Source organism: Terrapene carolina, unplaced genomic scaffold, assembly GCF_002925995.2.
Source record: "Terrapene carolina triunguis isolate 2854851 unplaced genomic scaffold, T_m_triunguis-2.0 Scaffold42, whole genome shotgun sequence".
Lineage (NCBI taxonomy): Eukaryota > Metazoa > Chordata > Testudines > Emydidae > Terrapene > Terrapene triunguis.
The window spans coordinates 66,378,763-66,398,285 of record NW_020664393.1 but is presented as its reverse complement, the minus strand read 5'-3'; the positions used below and the strand labels follow the sequence as shown (position 1 = coordinate 66,398,285).

At 38.3% G+C, this 19,523-nt stretch overlaps 1 protein-coding gene across 1 annotated transcript in view; it reads left to right on the top strand.

Annotated features, from left to right (window-relative positions):
- Positions 1-19,261, top strand: part of APOB (apolipoprotein B) — a 46,151-nt gene extending 26,890 nt beyond the window's left edge. Inside the window, exons 22-29 of the mRNA XM_024200602.2 lie at positions 512-687; positions 868-1,055; positions 1,313-1,458; positions 3,803-4,176; positions 5,345-12,928; positions 13,936-14,050; positions 14,915-15,101; positions 17,260-19,261. Of these exons, the coding sequence (XP_024056370.1) occupies positions 512-687; positions 868-1,055; positions 1,313-1,458; positions 3,803-4,176; positions 5,345-12,928; positions 13,936-14,050; positions 14,915-15,101; positions 17,260-19,077 (10,588 nt within the window). The 3' untranslated portion in view covers positions 19,078-19,261. The remainder of the gene's footprint in view (positions 1-511; positions 688-867; positions 1,056-1,312; positions 1,459-3,802; positions 4,177-5,344; positions 12,929-13,935; positions 14,051-14,914; positions 15,102-17,259) is intronic.
- The last annotated feature ends 262 nt before the right edge of the window (positions 19,262-19,523 follow it).

The window sequence follows — 19,523 nt, the reverse complement described above, 5'->3', positions numbered from 1 at the left end:
ACACCAGTGGCATTAACAAAGTTCAAGTACCTTGATTCCCTTTCATTTACACCAATGTAAAATCAGGATTAAGTCTACTCAAGTCAGCAAGTTACAAAAGTGTACAATGCTTAAGCTAGAGGAAGATCAGACTCAGTAGTAGACTATTGCCCATAGAGGGCCAAATGCTTTAGTGTTTACTCAGTTGTTAGATAAAACTACTATTAATATGAATGGGAGTTTATCCTGAGTAAGGATTTTAGTATTTGGCCCATTTATACCTGGACAGAAAGAGCTCCATAATAGTATTATAATAATTTTCCTTCATCAGTGAAGTCCCAAGGAAATCAATGGGATTTCAGAGCACTCATCAGCTCAAGGGTCAAGTTCCTAGGTCCAAATAAACCCATTCCTTGTAAGACCTAGAATTCCTTTTTCCAGTTTTAATTACTATAATTGTTCCTGAAAAAGTGCCAGCCATAGTATAGCCAAACAGGTGATGTTCACGTTTGCTACTGTTTTGCTTTCACAGATATGATGGGAAGAAAGACGCCATGCTGGGAGGTATCATTTCTATCCCTCGCCTACGGACTGAACTCATAACCGAAGCATTGCTTCATCATTCACTGAACAGGGTTTCTCTTCAGATGGACTCATCTGCAACAGCTTATGGGAACTCGATTTCAGAGAGAGTTGTTTTCAGATATGGTATGGGCATTTATCATGATGTAGAAACTTCACCCATATGTGAAACTGAAAACCATACATGTAATCTCCTGTTACATCTGTTATCTAGTACATCTCTATACACCATGAGCCATACAAGAGTAACGTGATTTTGTTAATTTTTATCCTTTTTCCCCCCTCCCTTGAACTCATGATTTTCAGATAATGAGAAGATTGAACTAGAGTGGAATTCAGGCACCAGCACAGCAGTGAAAAAGATGTCTGCCAACTTCCCTGTTGACTTTGCAGACTACCCGAAGGCTTTACAGAAGCATGCCAATGAACTGCTGGACCGGAAAGTGGCTAATACAGATATGACATTGCGGCACATTGTCTCACAATTCATCATGGTAAGTGTGAATACTTATTCTAAAAATATTACAGCTTGATCATGCAACCCTGAGGAGCAGTCCAACACATTTTACTGGGACTACTTGTGTAAGTAATCACTAAGGTGTGTAAGAGTTGCATTATCAGGTCCATCTGCTCCTCTCCAGAAAAGCACTCAATCTTGTGCTTCACATTAAGCACATGGGTAGTCCCACTGGCTTAAAGCTAACACTTATTTCATACTACTCTGGAAAACACATCCACTGTGTCATTGCAGGCAACCCGTACCTGGCTACAGAAGGCATCCAAGGATGTTCCTTATGCCCAAACTTTACAAGATAAGCTAAATGGACTGCAGGAACTGAACATTCAAACAATGGGGCTGCCTTTTATCACCATTCCAGAGGAACTCTTCTTGAAAAGGTAAACGGAGAAATGAGAACAGTCACCACAGGGAACTGACTCTGGAAACTTTCTCATGTATTTCTTATTTAAAATATGATTAGACTTCATTTTAGACAATAGCACATAATGACCATAACAAAGAATGGTAAGAGCAGAGATATATAATTATGTTTACTAAATGGCATACATAATTAATATGTACAGGCCAATCCTCAGCTAGTGACATTTGCCATAGCTCCACCGAAGCCAATTTACACCAGCTGATGATCTGGCCCATCACATATAAATATATCATGCACTCCATATCCCTTAGCAGAAAACAAATTGTTTTTCCTTCTGCTTTCTTTCACTGTGGTAACATGAAACTCATATTAGGCACAAGCATCTTCATTGCTTTCAGTCTGTACATGGACTGAATATGGGTTGGGAACCAAGTGATCTTTCTCCTACAGTCTTACCAACTATGCCCATTATAATAGTGGGTAATTCTGCTGCCCTACACTACATTTTTGTTAACCATTTCAGATTCAGTGCCTCTGGTTTATTGGCCATTTCTTAAAAATCACAACTTTCTATTTGGGGTTCCATGACTTTCAGATCACTCCTTGGTGCCATTCACTTCCATTCAACAGCACACATTCTGCCTAGATACCCCTGTGGTATCTGACTGCCATTTAGGACCATATCTTATATAACATATTTTGTGATGCCCCAAAGGTTCTAATACATTTCCAATTCTTATGCTTCAGTAAAACTGTTTTGTAGACAGTCATATGTGCCAATGGACTTTGTCAATATTTTCTCCAATTTTGGAGTGGTCCTTATTGGCATGTAGAGAGAAACAAACTTAATCAGGTACAGCTGATAGAATAATTGATTACAAATAATGCTTGTGAATATAGCCCTTTTTTACTGTTTGCAAATTATTTATGAATCAGTCTTGATTTCAGCAAATGAATTTATTATTTGTTAGTATTCACAGAACAATTTATGCAAATAATTTCAGCCTATGGGTGTTGGAAACTGTTCACTTTAACTATTTGGTATTCATTATTTGTGCTGTGCAATGGATCATTAAATTATGAGTATTAATATTCTGGTAGCACATAAAGATTCCAACCCTACTTGCTATAGCCACGGAGCATACATAAAATAGCAGACAGTCTCTGTCCCAAACATCGTATAATCTAAAGCCAGTTTAGAGAAACAGATACAGGCCAACAACAAAAAGAACTTGCCAAAAGGACAGATCTTATAAATTACAGTGCAATTTCTTCTCATTTTTCTCTTTGCATAACAATATCCCCCAGCACCACCAAACTTCCCTGTTTACAGCCGCCAGTCAGAGTTTTTCACAGTCACGTGGTATTGTTTCTGATACCTGATTGGATGGCTGGAACTTTTAAAGAAAAATAATAACAGGTACTGAAAGATGAGTCATGAGTAGTGTATAATGCTAAACACACTTTCCAGTATGAATTTTTGGACGAATAAATAATGTCTTCTAAAATTAATTACATGTTGAGATATGCAAATAAGCAGCAGCTATCATAGAATATAATAATAATAATATTAATAATGAAGCCCTTCATGTAACACTCTACAGACATATCACTTTTATTCACAAGAATATGAACAGATCCTGTTTTCTACTATTCCACATAGCATATTGCATAAGTATGGCAATGACATCAGAAAGGAAGGGCTTCAAATCAAGAGATGCCATTTAGAGCACTTAGGGCATTATTCTGGGAGTTAGGAAACTGGAGTCCTTTTTGTAACTCTATTAGAATGTGACCTTGGTCAAAAGACTTTTTCTGTCTGTGCCTCAGTTTCCTCATTTATAAAATGCATATTATATCTTCATCACTCTGTCTCTGACACCCATTCTCATACCAACATTTCTGTTCATTAATGTTCATAAAGCAGATTAAGATTCTCAAATGGCAGGTGCAAAGTATTAATTAGATAGAAAATCAGGAGCAAAATAAGAGTCTTGTGTTTAACTTCCTTGGAAAAAAATAACTAGAGATGCAACCAGCATGATCTAGTCAATTTATTTTGGGGGGAAAGATCTAGTCCCTGCCAGTGACATTTTGTGTGGAGTTGGCCCACTTAATCTCTCAGCCTTCTTGTCTGTAAAATGGGGATAACAACATTTACATACCTACCTGCATAGAGTTTTAATTAGTGAATGTATGTTGAGTGCTGAGGTCAGACTAGGTGATTATAATGGTTCTTTCTTCCCTTAAAATTAATGTATCTATGAATTACCTCATTATAATTATTACTAATAACTATTACTTTGTGTGTTTCATAGAGTTTTACATAATGATAACAGTGGGTAATTTTTGTGTTACAGTGATGGCCGGATCAAATATATTTGGAACACGGACAATGTTATAATTAACATCCCATTGCCATTTGGCGGAAGATCATCGCATGATATAAGGCTGCCAAAGACTGTAAAAACACCTCAGTTGGTAATGGAATCAATTGGAATAAATGTGCCATCTCAGGAGTACCAACTTCCACTATTTACTGTTCCAGAGTCCTACCAACTTCGTGTGCCTTTACTGGGCACTTTAGAGGTCTCCACAAACGTATACAGCAATTATTACAACTGGTCTGCATCTTATACAGTGGCTAACACCACAAACAATGTTTCCAGTATGAGAACTAGTTATCTGATGAAAGCTGATTCTGTTTTCGACCTACTTTCATACAGTGTGCAAGGTAAGAATTTTTGTTAATAGTGTTACACTTTTAAATCTACTTTTAAAATGTCTATATTTTTATATGTACCATGAAAAGCAGATTCGTTTGCAAACTGTTTATTTAAAAAAATGGTTGTGTAAACTCAAATCTTTTCTTCTTTTTAAAATATGTAATATGAAGTTTATTTAATTAGGTGCTAAAAATAAATCCAGATAGTTGAATAAAAATTTCAGATCCAAATTTTCAAAGGGGCCCCAACCCAGCCTCTGAAGCCCTGATCCTGAAAACACTTAAGCATATGACTAGTCCCATTAAGATCAATAGGAATCTTAAGTGCTTGCAGAATCAGGGCCTATATTAGTATTTGCAATTATTTGTGCATGCAATTCAGATAGTTAGATCACAAACACTGATTTATGTGCACAAATAGTTTTCCATGCAAATATGCAGGTGCAGTTGTATTGCTATTTTTATTGTTAATTATTTATACAGCACCATGTGTGTGTGTGTATGTGTGCCTATACATATATATACAAAAACACATACGTATGTAAACAAAGACCTTCCCCCGAGGAAATCACAGCCTAAGGATCTGATCTTGAAAGGATCTAGGTGCCACAAATTCCTATTGAATTAACTCAAACTCCTATTGAGAGGTCAATGGGTGGTCTAGACAGTTAGCTACTCTAAGGATTAGGTCATGAAACTGGGATTTTCAAAGGCAGCTAGGCATCTAAATCTAAATTTCAATGGGAGTTAGCTGCCTAACACCTTTAGACTTTTTTTTGAAAATCCCAGCATGAAGCACAATAAAAATGAAGACAATGAAAGAGATGTGTCATGAACACTGTGATTTGGATGATTTGTTTGGCACGTAGTTTGTTCATTTCAAGTGTAAACAATGGTATGACCTATTTCATCTTATAGATTTATATGTAACATCACAATGAGAGTTAATTTAAAGGCTGTTTTTTTGAAAATTTAGCCCCAGATATCAAATATCCAGTATTATAGAAATGTTTAGTATCTACTTTACCAAAACAGTGTTTGCTTTTTGAACAAAATAATATGCAATTCTGAAAGCTTAATGATATCATCCATAGTATATTATTTTGTCTTGGAAATGTAAGATATTTATTATACCTTTATATCTTTTGTCTTCCCACTTCCCTATCTCCTATTCCAGGTTCTGGAGAAGCATTTTATGATCAGAATACATTTGATTGCACATATGAAAGTTCCCTAAATCACAGACTCCTAGATTCAAATTTTAAATTTATCAGGACAAACAAATATGAACCCACTCTCACTGTAAAACAGACCATTTCACTTACGGCATCTAGCGCTCTGGGCACTCAGCTCTCCTTTTCTACAGATACGGATTTCAGCCAAAAAAATAATTTGAATATCAACAAAGTACAAATGGAAGGGGAGTTGAGAGTTGCTTCAGCCTTTGCTAAAGGAATTTACACTCTCTCAAGCACCTATAACAAAAACAGCCATGAGTTAACTGGGAAATCCAATCTGACGTTTGACTCGTCTTGCCTTCACGCTACCAACCAGATAACTGGCAAGCGAACTGGTGATGTACTGTCCGTCACTTCAGTCTCTAATATTCAGAGTGGTATCATAACAAACACAGCTTCACTGAAGTATGAAAAGAGCCAGCTGAATGTGAAGTCGGAAACAAATGGAAGATACCAAAACCTCGCAGGTCTCAACAAGTTTGAATTACGTTTGGCAAAGCAGATGGCTGCAGTTCACTCTGAATACCAAGCAACTTATGAAGAAAACCGGTATTACACCCTCCTTTCAGGTTCTCTTAATTCCCAGGGTCTTGAACTAAATTGTGATGTTGCTGTGAATGGTCAACGAAACCGAGCAGCACATAAGTCTACATTAAGGATTAACCAGGACGGTTTGGCCAGCAGCGCAACCACAAACCTGCAGTTTAATCCACTAATGTTGCAGAAAGAAATGAATGCTAGAATTGATGCTTCTGGAGGCACCTTGGCAGTTATTGCTAAGGGACGCTATGGTAAACACAATGCACAATTCAGCGTAGATGGAAGAATGGCCCTAATGGAAATAGCACTAGGAAGTGTATATCAGAGCACAATTCGGGGCGTGGACAGCAAAAATGTCTTAAACTTTAGAGTTAATAGAGAAGGACTCAAGTTTTCAAATAACTTGATAGGATCATACAAGGAAATGAATCTTGAGCATGTGAATGAGCTGAACATTCCTGGCTTATCCTTAACATTTACTTCAAAATTAGACAATACCATCAGCTCTGACAAGTCCCACAAGAATTATTTTGAGCTACAGCTGCAGCCCTATTCACTCACAGCTAAACTGAACAATGACTTAAAATACAGTGAAACTGATGTAACCAACAAAGCACAGTTACGACTGGAGCCACTGAAGCTGACGCTGACGGGTAATGTGAGAGGAGCCTACAGAACAGATGAAGTGAAGCATACATACGCCCTCACTTATGCTGATCTGGCTGCAAATTTTAAAACAGACACAGCTGCAAAACTTCAAGGCACAGCACTCATCCACAAAATTAACCTGGATGTTGCAGGGCTTGCTTCCTCAATTACTATCAATACAAACTATGATGCAAAATCCCTGCATTTCACCAATGTAGTACGTTCTGCTATGGCCCCATTTACTGTCAGTGCTGATGTACACACCACTGGTGATGGGAGACTATTTGCTATGGGAGAACATACTGGACAACTGTACAGCAAATTCCTGTTTAAAGCAGAGCCTCTAGCTTTCACTTTCTCCCATGATTACAAAGGATCTACCAGCCACAGCCTAACTACTGGGAAAAAATACACGACATCACTTGATAACAAAATCCATATGCTTTTCACTCCATCAGAGCAGTCAAGTGCCTGGAAATTGAAGAGTCAAGTGAACAATAATGTATACACACAGGACCTTGGTGCTTACAATGATGCAGAAAAAACTGGTGTGGAACTTAGCGGACAGGCTTTAGCAGACCTCACTATAATGGACTCACCAATTCAAGTGCCATTAAAGTCTGAACCAATTAATTTAATTGATGTTCTAGGTCTGAGGGATGCCATGCAACAGCCTCAAGAATTCAGCATCTCTGGTTCTGTGAAATATGATAAGAACAAGGACGAGCACGTTATCAACCTGCCATTCCTAGAATCCCTGCCCGCTTACTTTGAACAAATCAGGGGTGTGATTCTATCCAGTCTGCAGTCTATACAAAGGTACTTTAAAAGCATAAATATAGATCAATATATGAGGAAATACAGGGCAACTCTGGATAAGCTCCCACGGCAGGTAAATGACTACATGAACAAATTAGATTTCAAAAGCAAGGTTAACGGCATGAAAGAGAAATTGGTTGCTTTCACAAAGGACTATAGAATAACAGCTGATGACATCCAAAGTGCACTGGAAAATGCCAGAATCAATTTGCAGGAAGCATTGACTCAGCTGCAGATTTACCTGATACAACTTGAGCAACATATCAGAGATAATTATGATCAGTATGACATTAGAACAGTTATTGAAAAACTGATTGACCAAATAGTTGAAAAAATGAAAGTTCTGGATCAACAGTATAAAATCAGTGCAACGATGATTAACACTATTCAAGACTTACAGTCCATTATTGCTCAGTATGACCCAAGCAAAATAGAAAGCAGTGCCAAAGCCTGGATTCAAAATATGGATGCTGAGTACAGAATCATAGCTCAGGTACAAGGAAAACTAGAACAGCTCAAGAGTCAGATTCACAATATTGATGCCAAACGTATTGCAGAAAATTTGAAACAACAGGTACAGGCTGTTGACATTAAAAAGCTTCTAGAAAAAATCAGGAGTTCATTACCAGTTCAAAAAATGAATGAAATTATTGAACAAATTAAAGATATTCTTCTCAATTTGATGGAAGATTATGAAGTTGCTGAGAAGATCAGTGCTTTCCGAGGCAAAATGCATGACATGATCATGAAGTATGAGATTGACAAGCAGGCTCAGTTTCTAATGGACAGGATGATACAATTGTCTGACCAATATAAAGTGAAAGAAACTGTCCAAAAGCTAACCGTTTCCCTGAAAAAAATTGACATAAAGTCATTCTTTGATAAAATTGTTAGTATTATTGATGATGCTGTCAAGCAAGTGCAAGCATTTGATTATCAAAAATTGATGGATGAAGTCAACAAGTTCCTTGACATGGTTATAAAACAGCTAAAGCATTTTGACTATAATCAGTTTGTAGATCAAACAAACAACAAAATCCGGGAAATTACCCAGAAAATCAATGATGAAATCAGAACCCTAGAACTCCCACAGAAAGCAGAAGCATTAAAACAGTATATGAAGGATGTCAATGCTGCAGTTTCAAAATTCATGGAACAATTAAGAGACACCAAGCTTACAGTAGTCATTGATTGGTTCAGGGACCTCCTAAATTCAGCAGCGTTTGCTGATCTGAAAGTCAAGCTAAATGAAAACCTGGAAGATCTACGAGACAGGATTTATCAAATGGACATTCCAAAAGAATGCCAGAGATATCTTCAGAAGGCAAGCCAGTTCTACAATACCATTGTCGCATATATTTCTGACCAATGGAACATTGCTTCTAAGAAGATTGCTCTTTTAGCTGAGCAGTATGATGTAAAAGACTGGGCTGAAAAAGTGAATGTGTTTGTTGAAACAGGTTTCAATGTTCCTGAAATCAGAACCGGCATAGTCAACATACCTGCCTTTGAAGTCAGTCTCCGAGCTCTCCGGGAAGCGACATTTCAAACACCAGATTTCGTAGTTCCATTAACTGACTTGCATATCCCCTCTTATCAAATCCACATAAAGAAACTTAAAGACATACAAATTCCAGTCAGGTTTACTACCCCAGAATTTACTATTCTAAATACCTATAAGGTTCCTTCCTATACAATTGACCTGAATGAAATCAAACTGAAGATTGTGAAAACAATAGACCAAATGATGTCCAGTGAATTTCAGTTGCCAGTACCTGACATGTATTTTAGAGAACTAAAGATGAAAGATATGCTTTTTTCTGACATTTCTTTCCCAGAAATTCATATACCTGAGCCACAAATACCTGAATTCTTGATCCCTAAACTAAATCTAAATGAGTTCCAGATTCCTAACATTCAGATACCAGAGTACCAACTGCCACGTATTCCACACACAGTCACTGTCCCTACATTCGGCAAACTGTCTGGTGCTTTCAGAATAGCTTCTCCATTCTTCACACTGTCCACTTTTGCTGGCATTCAGAACACTACAGCTTCCGTAAACAGCCCAGAATTTGTAGCCACTGTTTCAGCTCAAGCAACATCCAGATTAGATTTCCTTGCTTTCACTGTGAACGCAGATGCACGCCTCTCAGCCCCTGAGATGCAGCAACTGATCCTGAAAGAAACCATGAAGGTCACCCACACACTCCTTAAAGTTGATCACAACAGTGAAGTGATATTTTTGGGGACTTCTGTTCAGGGGAAAGCTGAAACTACTACAAGCTTACGTACTACAAAGAATTTGATGGAAGTACACAACAACTTACTAGTCAAGCTACAGAGGAAAATTCTGATGCAGAGCAGGACAACATATTCTCACAGACTGAACATCCCACAAGCTGATCTCTCCAGCCAGGCTGATCTGATGAATGACATGATAACAGAGTTAGAAGCAGGACACATATCATTTACTTCCAGTGGTAAAGGAAACTGGAAATGGGCTTCTCCTGATTTCTCTGATGAAGGCACTCATGACTCCCGTGTCACTTTTACGATGGAGGGGCCCATTATTGCATTTGCTGCTGAAAACAGGATAAATGATAAATACTTGAAAATCAACCAGAATGTGAATTATGAATGTGGTCTCCTAAATTATGCAACACTTCAGCTTCTGTCTGAAGTTGAGTCGCAACATATGGGTCGTAGCACTTTAAGTGTACAAGGCACAGGGCAGCTTGCAACAATGAAAGTAGAAATAAAAGGAAATCATGTGGCTAAGCTCAATGGGAGAGTTGCTGGAACCATAAATAATAATGTTGCCTTTTTGGTGCAGCCCTTTGAAGTTAGCATATCAACAAACAATGATGGGAATGTGAAAGTTAGTTTTCCATTGAAGCTGACTGGCAAAATTGAATTTCTGAATAACTATGGTCTGGTGCTTAGTTCTTCTGTTCAGCAAGTCCAATGGCAAGCTAGTGGCAGGTTCAATCAGTACAAATATTCCCACAGCATGTCTGCTGGGAACACTGAAGACACGATTGAAGCTCATGTGGGAATGAACGGTGAAGCCAACCTGGACTTCCTAAATATTCCTCTATCAATTCCTGAATTTCACATTCCTTATGTTGGAATCAAAACTTCTCAGATGATGAAAGGGTATTCACTGTGGGAACAGACAGGCCTGAAGGATTTATTGAAGACTACAAAGCAATCATTTGATTTAAATCTGAATGCCCAATATAAGAAGAACAAAGACATGCACTCACTCCCGCTTCCTTTAAAAGCAGTGCATGAAGCAGTTAATCAGTACATCATCTTCTTCAATAGATATTTTGAGAAAGGAAGGGACAATGCATTAGATTTTCTCACCACTTCATATAACAAAGCCAAGATAGAATTTGACAAATATAAAGTAGAAACTTCATTCAACAAACTACCACGGACTTTCAGGATTCCTGGATATACCATTCCAATTGTGAACATTGAGGTGTCTCCCTTTACAGCAGAGCTGCCAGCATTTGGTTATGTGATCCCCAAAGAAATAAGCACAACAGGCTTCACCATCCCACTTATTGGGTTTTCAGTACCATCTTACACATTAGTCCTACCGTCGCTGGAAATGCCGGTCCTTCATGTTCCCAAAGATCTGCGCACACTTAAGCTTCCTAAATTCACAGTGCACAGCCCATCAAACCATATCTTGATTCCTGCCTTGGGAAACATTACCTATGACTTTTCATTTAAATCCAGTGTGATTACCTTGAATACAAATGTTGGGCTTTTCAACCAGTCTGATGTTGTTGCTCGCTTCAGTTCCTCATCTTCTTCTGTCATTGAGGCACTGCAGTTTAATTTAGATGCTACAACAAGCCTGACGAGGAAAAGGGGTTTGAAACTGGCCACAGCATTGTCCCTGAGTAATAATAAATTTGTGGAAGGAAAGCATGACAGCACTGTTAGCCTCACAAAGAGGAACATGGAAGCTTCAGTGACAACAAATGCAAAGATCAACATGCCAGTTTTTAAAATGAATTTCAAGCAAGAGCTTACAGGAAACACTAAGTCCAAGCCTACTGTTTCCTCAGCAATTAATTTAAATTATGATTTTGATACGCTTAGATATGGTGCCAGTGCTAAAGGTGCAGTTGATCACAAACTTACTCTAGAAAGTCTTACATCTTACATTTCTGTAGAGACAGCAACAAAAGGAAACATCGATGGAATGTTATACACCCAAAATCCATTTTCTGGGATGCTAATCCATGAGGCAAATACCTACCTGAACTCTAATGGAGCTCGCTCCTCAGTCAAGCTGGAGGCTAACTCTAAAGCAGATGGAATCTGGAATGTGGAAATGACAGAAAAAGTTGCTGTTGAAGCATCTACACATCGTGTTTATGCAGTCTGGGAGCACAATGGGGAAAACTATGCACAATGTACCCCTCTTCTGAGAACTAAAGGGACTCAGAGCTGCAGAGTAACCTTAGAACTGGTTCCTTGGAGTATGTCAGCATCTCTTCAGTTACAAGCTACTCAACCAAATTCCTTCCTGGACATAGCTTCAGTTAATCAGGAAGTCTTAATGAACATCAACACTGAAAACCAGAAACTTGGCTGGAAGGGTGAAGGCCAAATTCAGTCATTATCTCTCAGTCATGATATGCAGTTATCAAATGAAAAATCAAAGGCACAATTTGATATTTCTGGGTCTTTGGAAGGACAGGTCGGTTTCCTCAGGAACATTGTGTTTCCAGTTTATGAAAAGAGTTTATGGGATATCTTGAAACTGGACCTCACTACCAGTGCTGACACAAAGCAGTACGTAAATACTTCTGCATCCATAGTTTATACAAAAAGTGAAGATGGTTACTTTTTCCCTATATATGTGAACAGACTGGCTGATGGCTTCACAATCACTGTTCCTGAGATGCATCTAGAAGCTCCAAATCCAGTTCTCACAACTCCAGAATTTCAAGTTCCTTTCACAACCCTGCAAGTTCCATCGTATACCATTGACTTGCGCAATATAAAAGTTCCACACAAGCTAAGCATAATGCCTTTTGACGTCAATTTACCCTCTCTGCCAAGAATGAGATTCCCCAAAGTAGATGTAGGAAACAAGTACATTACACTGGAAGAATATAAAATTCCATACTTCGAGGTGACAGTACCTCAGTACCAAATAACTCTATCTCAGTTCACTCTTCCAAAAAGCATTTCCCTTGGTAATATGTATGTGGATCTGAGTGAAGTGGCTAAGAAGATTGCAGACTTTGACTTGCCAACAATTACAATTCCTGAGCAGAAAATAGAGATCCCACCTCTCAAAATGTCCTTGCCTGCTGGAATTTATTTCCCTGCATTCGGTGCTTTGACTGGATCTTTCAGAGTTGCTTCACCATTGTATAATGTCACCTGGAAAACAGACCTAAAAAACAACAAGGACTCTTTTACACATTCCATTGATTCTACCTCCAGTTCAACACTACAGTTCCTGGAATATGATCTGGAAGGTAAGATGAACTTTGGAATTTCATACTCCAAAATTTGGGTTGAAAACGTTAACATTATTTTTTTTCCAACAATTATTTTGTGTTTGAAGTGCAGTTGTACTGTGAAAGAGGAATGTAAAAGAGGATCCCTTTTCCTTCTCTGTGTTCATTTTAGTGACAAAATAACTTTATATCTTCTCACTCCTGTTAGCCCTGCTTAGCCAGTACAGCTAAAAGAAAGAGAGCTAGTTTCTATTCCTTCTTGCACATCATCAACCCATCTATTTTTAGTAAGTATCAATTAAAGGCTCAATCATTTACACCTGTACAAATCAACCGAAAGCTCAGAGGGTTGCACAAGTTAACTAAGGGAATAATTTGTTCTGTAGCAATTTTTTTCATTCATTTGAATGGGATCTGGATTAGTTAGGCTCTATCACTGGTGGTAATGCACAATCCAGCTTGACTGATCCCAGGCTCAGTTTGTAAGGCTGTCAGTTAAAAAAAATCCATCTTTTTGCTTGGAAACTGAACACATCTGATTTTAAAAATTATTGAAACACACACTCAGAATGCCACAAAAACATTTTTAGAGCCACTTCTCTGAGCACCACGAAACTTCAAAGTTATAGTAAAAACTTGAAGTAAATTTAAAATGACATGCTGTAGAAGAGAAAGCTCCATTTATATTCTGCATCAAGGGCAAAAAGCAAAGCAAAAGGGCCTTTTATATCCAAATTACAATAAAAGACATGAAGAAGGAATTGTAAAATTCCCAATTTTTATTTCCCTATTTTTCCCTACTTTTCTAGCTACAGTACATGTCTTGCATTTTAAAATGTCTGGGACAAAACAGATACATGCATGACCTTTTGTATTTTGCATTGTGGGCATCTAACTTCTTACCACACAGTGGTGTGTGACTGTGGAACCACAGTGATGTATCCAGCTGAAATACAGGATACCATGTGATCTGTTTTCTGCAGTGATTCCAGAAATTCACACAATGCAAAATCTCTCTTTTGCAGCTGTATTAACCTACAGAGTTGAAGCTGATGTGTCTGTGGCAAAGACAACAAGCAGCTTTTCACATCGTGACATGAGTGTGGAGTACAAGGAAGATGTGACTATGCAAGGATTTAGGTAAAGATTTGCTCAGGTGACATGGTTTATAATAGACAAAATGACAAGAAACAGACTATGGCTTAGAAACCTAACTCCTACAAAGCGCTTCGTGGTAATTATAAAGAATAAATGTGCTCCCTTTGCTCCCTGGGCTACCCTTCACCACTCCACTCCCATTAGATAACTGGGAAGCTGGAAAGCACCTTTTCTAATATGACTGTTCTGAAGAGCCTGCCATTTCACATAACTGGTGAGATGTAACTAAGGTTTTCATATAATCAAAGATCCTGATTTTCAACACAGCCTCCACCGAGGCTCTCTTTCTGTGAGCACAAGTCATTAGAAGCCTAATTTTCACCCGCAATTATTTATGCTCAGATTTACAGTGACTTGGATGTCCAACTACCTGATTTCATCTGCCAGTCAGGGGCTTAGTAACAGTGACTGCAAGCAACAATAACTGTGGGCACAAAATTTCTACCTACACTTATTTGTGCCTGCAGTACACATATGGAAAAAGAAGGAGGCTCGTTTGTAAAAATCTGACTTTATAAGCTGTAAGAATCAGCTAACAACATCAAGGGCCTATTTTGTAGTCCTAATTCAAGCAAAACTCCTGACCAACCTCAGTATGGAGTTTTGCCTGAGAAAACAGTGTAGGCTATGACCCTGAATTTGCATGTGTGTTAGTCAGAGTCCCAAGATAAAATGTTGATAGTAAAGCTCTTAGTTTTCTTTTGCTTGCTTTGGCTTTGTTTGTACTTTTATTAATCACGAGAGATACTGTAAGAAATCATACTGCAATATGTATTTCTTTAGGAGCTGCCCTGTAGCTTAGCATTCATTTGTTTCTTAAACACTGTTTGTTCTTGGTTATATCAGTGTCTTGGCCCACACTGCATCACTAAAGATCACCAGCCCAACCTTTACTGATGTTCAGATGCGTTATTGGGGAGATATCCACAGGATCTCCTCATCGGTATCTTCACCTTCTGCGGGCACCCTAGGTTTTCGTGTTGAGAGGGACACAGATATTCTCCGGGGGAAAATTTACTACCAAACTCAACAGGTAGGCAAAGCTTGAAATGAAGCAAAAACGGGGCTTGGGTTTTTACCTTTTAAAGTGACTGTAATGCTTACCTAAGGGGCTAGAGTGATAGTTTTGAAAACTGACTTCTGTCCAAGGAAAACATACCATAAACCCTGCAATGTGAGCTTCCTTTACGCCATCCAATCTCATCAATATGTCTGGAAGTAATATCTCTGTAAACACTTTTAGAGGTAAGAAAATAGTTCAAGCTCCCTACCTATTTAGTCTTGGCAGAGCTTTGAGATCAAAAATATGCATCCATTAGGAAGTGAACAAAGGGCATCAAACTAATTGCGTATAAACCACGGTACAGCCATCAGATTAGAGTAGAAGCCCTATTTTATGAACTAATTGAGGATTGAGCAGTTACAGTGTAGGTGTGTTGAGTAGGTGTGGTGCAAAAGTTGCTCTATGATGCACTGCACTACTTTCTCTTTGTCCTTCAAATCACTGCAAAGCAATTTCCAATGCATTGAAGGCATGGGAATGTGAAGGGATGTTGATTTGTTCTTCATGACATCTCTTGTTATGTATCAGAGCGATAACCATGTGAGACTGTATCCACAAAAACAACGAGGAGTCCGGTGGCACCTTAAAGCCTAACAGATTTATTTGGGCATAAGCTTTCGTGGGTGAAAAACCCCACCGGACTCCTCGTTATCTCTTGTTATGTGATTTTTCTTCTGTTGGGGAAAATGGATTGTATAATTGGTCATATGTAAGATCAGTGTTCATAAAAATTGAGGTTCTACTGTACTTGTAATTACTGTAGAAATGGCCCAAACTAGAACCAGGAACCTAGAAGTGATGGTAATGAGATACTGAGCCTAAGTTCTAGGTCCCTGTCAAGGGTCTTGTGTGGAATCATTAACACACCTCAGGTATATTGTGAGGCACAGAGCTAAAAGCCATTTATTGGGTTTGGCAACAAAAAATGCCATTCCTGAGAGTCTACCGCAATAACTTCACAATTACAGACTTAATATTCCAAGATTGCAATACATTAATTTAGGTATCACATAAAATTCACAATTTAACTTGTGTAAAATTGAAATCAGAGAAATGTATTTACTTTCTTAGGGTCTGATTTAACAACGCTTAATCAAACTGAGTATCATAGAATCATAGAATATTAGGTTTGGAAGAGACCTCAGGAGGTCATCTAGTCCAATCCCCTGCTCAAAGCAGGACCAACACCAACTAAATCATCCCAGCCAAGGCTTTCTCAAAACCGGCCTTAAAAACCTCTAAGGATGGAGATTCCACCACCTCGCCAGGTAACCCATTCCAGTGCTTCATCACCCTCCTAGTGAAATAATGTTTCCTAATATCCAACCTAGACCTCCCACACTGCAACTTGAGACCATTAGTTCTTGTTCTGTCATCTGCCACCACTGAGAACAGCTTAGCTCCATCCTCTTTGGAACCCCCCTTCAGGTAGTTGAAGGCTGCTATCAAATCCCCCCTCACTCTTCTCTTCTGCAGACTAAATAACCCCAGTTCCCTCAGCCTCTCCTCATAAGTCATGTGTCCCAGCCCCCTAATCATTTTCGTTGCCCTCCGCTGGACTCTCTTCAATTTGTCCACATCCTTTCTGTAGTGGGGGGACCAAAACTAGAGTAACATTTATGCTAGTAGTCTTGTTGATTTAAAACATTGGAGGATCGCATACTTGTAATGCTTTTGTATTAAGATAGTGGATCTCTTTCAATTCATCATGTAAAATAATTAAATAGAATCTTAACAATAGTATGACGGGAGCTTAGTGAATGAGCAGAACTGACACCTTTCCAAGTAATTCTTGCATCTTGCTTTGATACAATTAACAGGTAATACAAAGGAATCAGAAAGATGTTATAAAAAATAATGAGACCAAAATCTGCCCTGATATACTTTCTTATTCCACTATTTTTAGGTGTAAGGACAGAATTTAATCCAATACAGCAATTAAAAATATGCAGACACATGATAGACAAAACTGAGTTTATATTAAAATTGAATGCAAGATAAGAAAATGCCTATCTAAAATCCCTCTATAATTTAGGGTCACGTTTTTAGAACAGAAGTAGCATGTAATAATATTTTAATTGTTTGAATCGGAATCTGTTTTTTCACTTATCCTGTTTTGGATTTTCAGTCTTCCTCTCAGAAAGAAATTGACCTATTAAAAAGTGAGATATCATTCAAGAAACCTGACCTGATTCAGATCAAAACTAACTGGAACGATGCTGCTGCTACAGACATGCTGAGTGGTCTAAAAGAAAAGGTACCTACAATTACGGAGGCACTCTATAACAGTATTAACAAGTACCACCGCGAGCATACAGGGATGGAAATCAGTGCAGCCACCCTAAAGCTGAAGAACATCATGCAAAACAAGGCTGACAAAGCATACCAATCAGCCACAACAAAAATAGCTGAAATGGATCTTCAGCTCCGCACAGCTGCCTACCAGGCCACTGGGAAATACCAAGAGATGACAGTCAAAGCTCAACAGTTATATCAAGGAGCATCAGACCAAGCAGGCCAGATTGACTACCAGCAAATAAGAGCAAAGATTTTTGATGCTACAATGGATGTAATAAGGGAATACCACAAGAGGGTAAAGCATCTGATTGACTCAACCATCGAATTCCTGAAGATCACAAAATTCCGGGTCCCTGGACTGGCTGAGAAGTACACTGGTGAAGAACTCTATGTAATGGCTACAGAGGAGGCAGCAAAAGCTACTGATCTATGCATTTCAAAAATGCAGGAGTATTTCGACGTTTTGATTGCATTTGTCAATGAGATGGAAGTTAAAGTTCCTGCTTCTGACAGAATTCTCAAAGGCAGTGAAGTGCTTGATCAAATTAAAGAAATGCTAAAACATTTGCAGAACAAAGCCAGACAGATATTTGCTACTCTTCATGAGGCTGACTTTGCAGAAAAGCTTAGGCAACTGAAACAATTAGTGCAGCAAGTTTTCCAAAACGTAGAAGAAATTATTAGAAACTTACAATTGAAAAACTTTGAAGAGATTAAAGTTCAAGCACAACAGATGTACAGTGATGCCATCGACTCAGACTATGCAGAAAAATTGAGATCCTCGACAGAGAATATTAAAATACACCTTTCTCAGTTAAAAGACTTTAGCCAGAAGACATTTCAAGAGATTTCAGAGAAGTTACATCAGATTCTTCTATATGTAAAAGCACTGCGGGAGGAATATTTTGATCCAAGTTTAGTTGGGTGGTCAGTCAAATACTATGAAGTAGAAGACAAGGTGCTAGATTGGTTAAAGAATCTAATAGATGCTCTAGTGGATTGGCATGCCAAATACATTGGAGATACTGCTGACTTGGTTTCACGTCTGACTGATCAAGTACAAGAATTTGTGGAAAACCATGGCCAGAGGTATTATGATCTGGTTACTGATGCTGATGGAAAAGGAAAACAGAAAGCCATTGAGCTCTCTTCTGCTGCTCAGGAAAAGATCCGATATTGGTCTGAAACTGCCAAAAAGAGTTCTGCTGAATATAACAAACTAGTCAAAGTGAAAATACAGGATGCCTATGACCAACTCAGCCAAGCCTATGAAAGGCTAATTAGTGCGACACAAAAATTAATTGATCTGACTATAGAAAATTACTCTACATTCCTCCAGTACATCACAGAGTTTCTCCATCATCTTGAGAAAATGACAGCTGATAGCATAAGGCCATACATAGCTGTTCGTCAAGGAGAGCTTAGAATAGATGTGCCTACACCATTTGACTGGCAATCAATGCCCCAATTATATGAGGAGGCACTCAGAAAAAAATTGGAAATAACACGCATGTTGATTCAGAAAGGCATGGACCAAGACTCCAAGACATGGATAGAATTGCAAACATTTATTGACCAGCAGCTTGCTGATGAGCAACTGAATATTCAGCAGATTATTGAAAATGTACAGCAGCGCATAAGAACCTGAATGGACATGTAGAAGAGCAAAAATCACAAATTTGTATCACACTGTATTTAAAAGATGACAGCAATCAACATACTGGAACTTAGGGAAGATACTGTCTGAGTTTGTACTTGTAAATGAAACTGAATAATCTACAGCAGGTTATTTTAATGTGCTTCAAAAGCCAATAAATGAATTCTTTATTACATTGTTGTGTTATTCATTATAACCAGTTTTACTTGGGCCATGAGCCCGATCCATTAGGAACAATGGAAGTCTTTACATTGACTTCACTTTGTGTTAGACCAAGTCAGTAATGTAAAGTAAATTTTGTAAATAGTCTCAAAAGCTAGGGTTTCAGATAAAGGTCAGATTTGTGATCCTGTTAAAGAACAACTTGGAAATACAAATGCAATTATTTCAAAGTATAGAAATTAACCACAAAAATACCCTGATAGTTATCTCTGGGA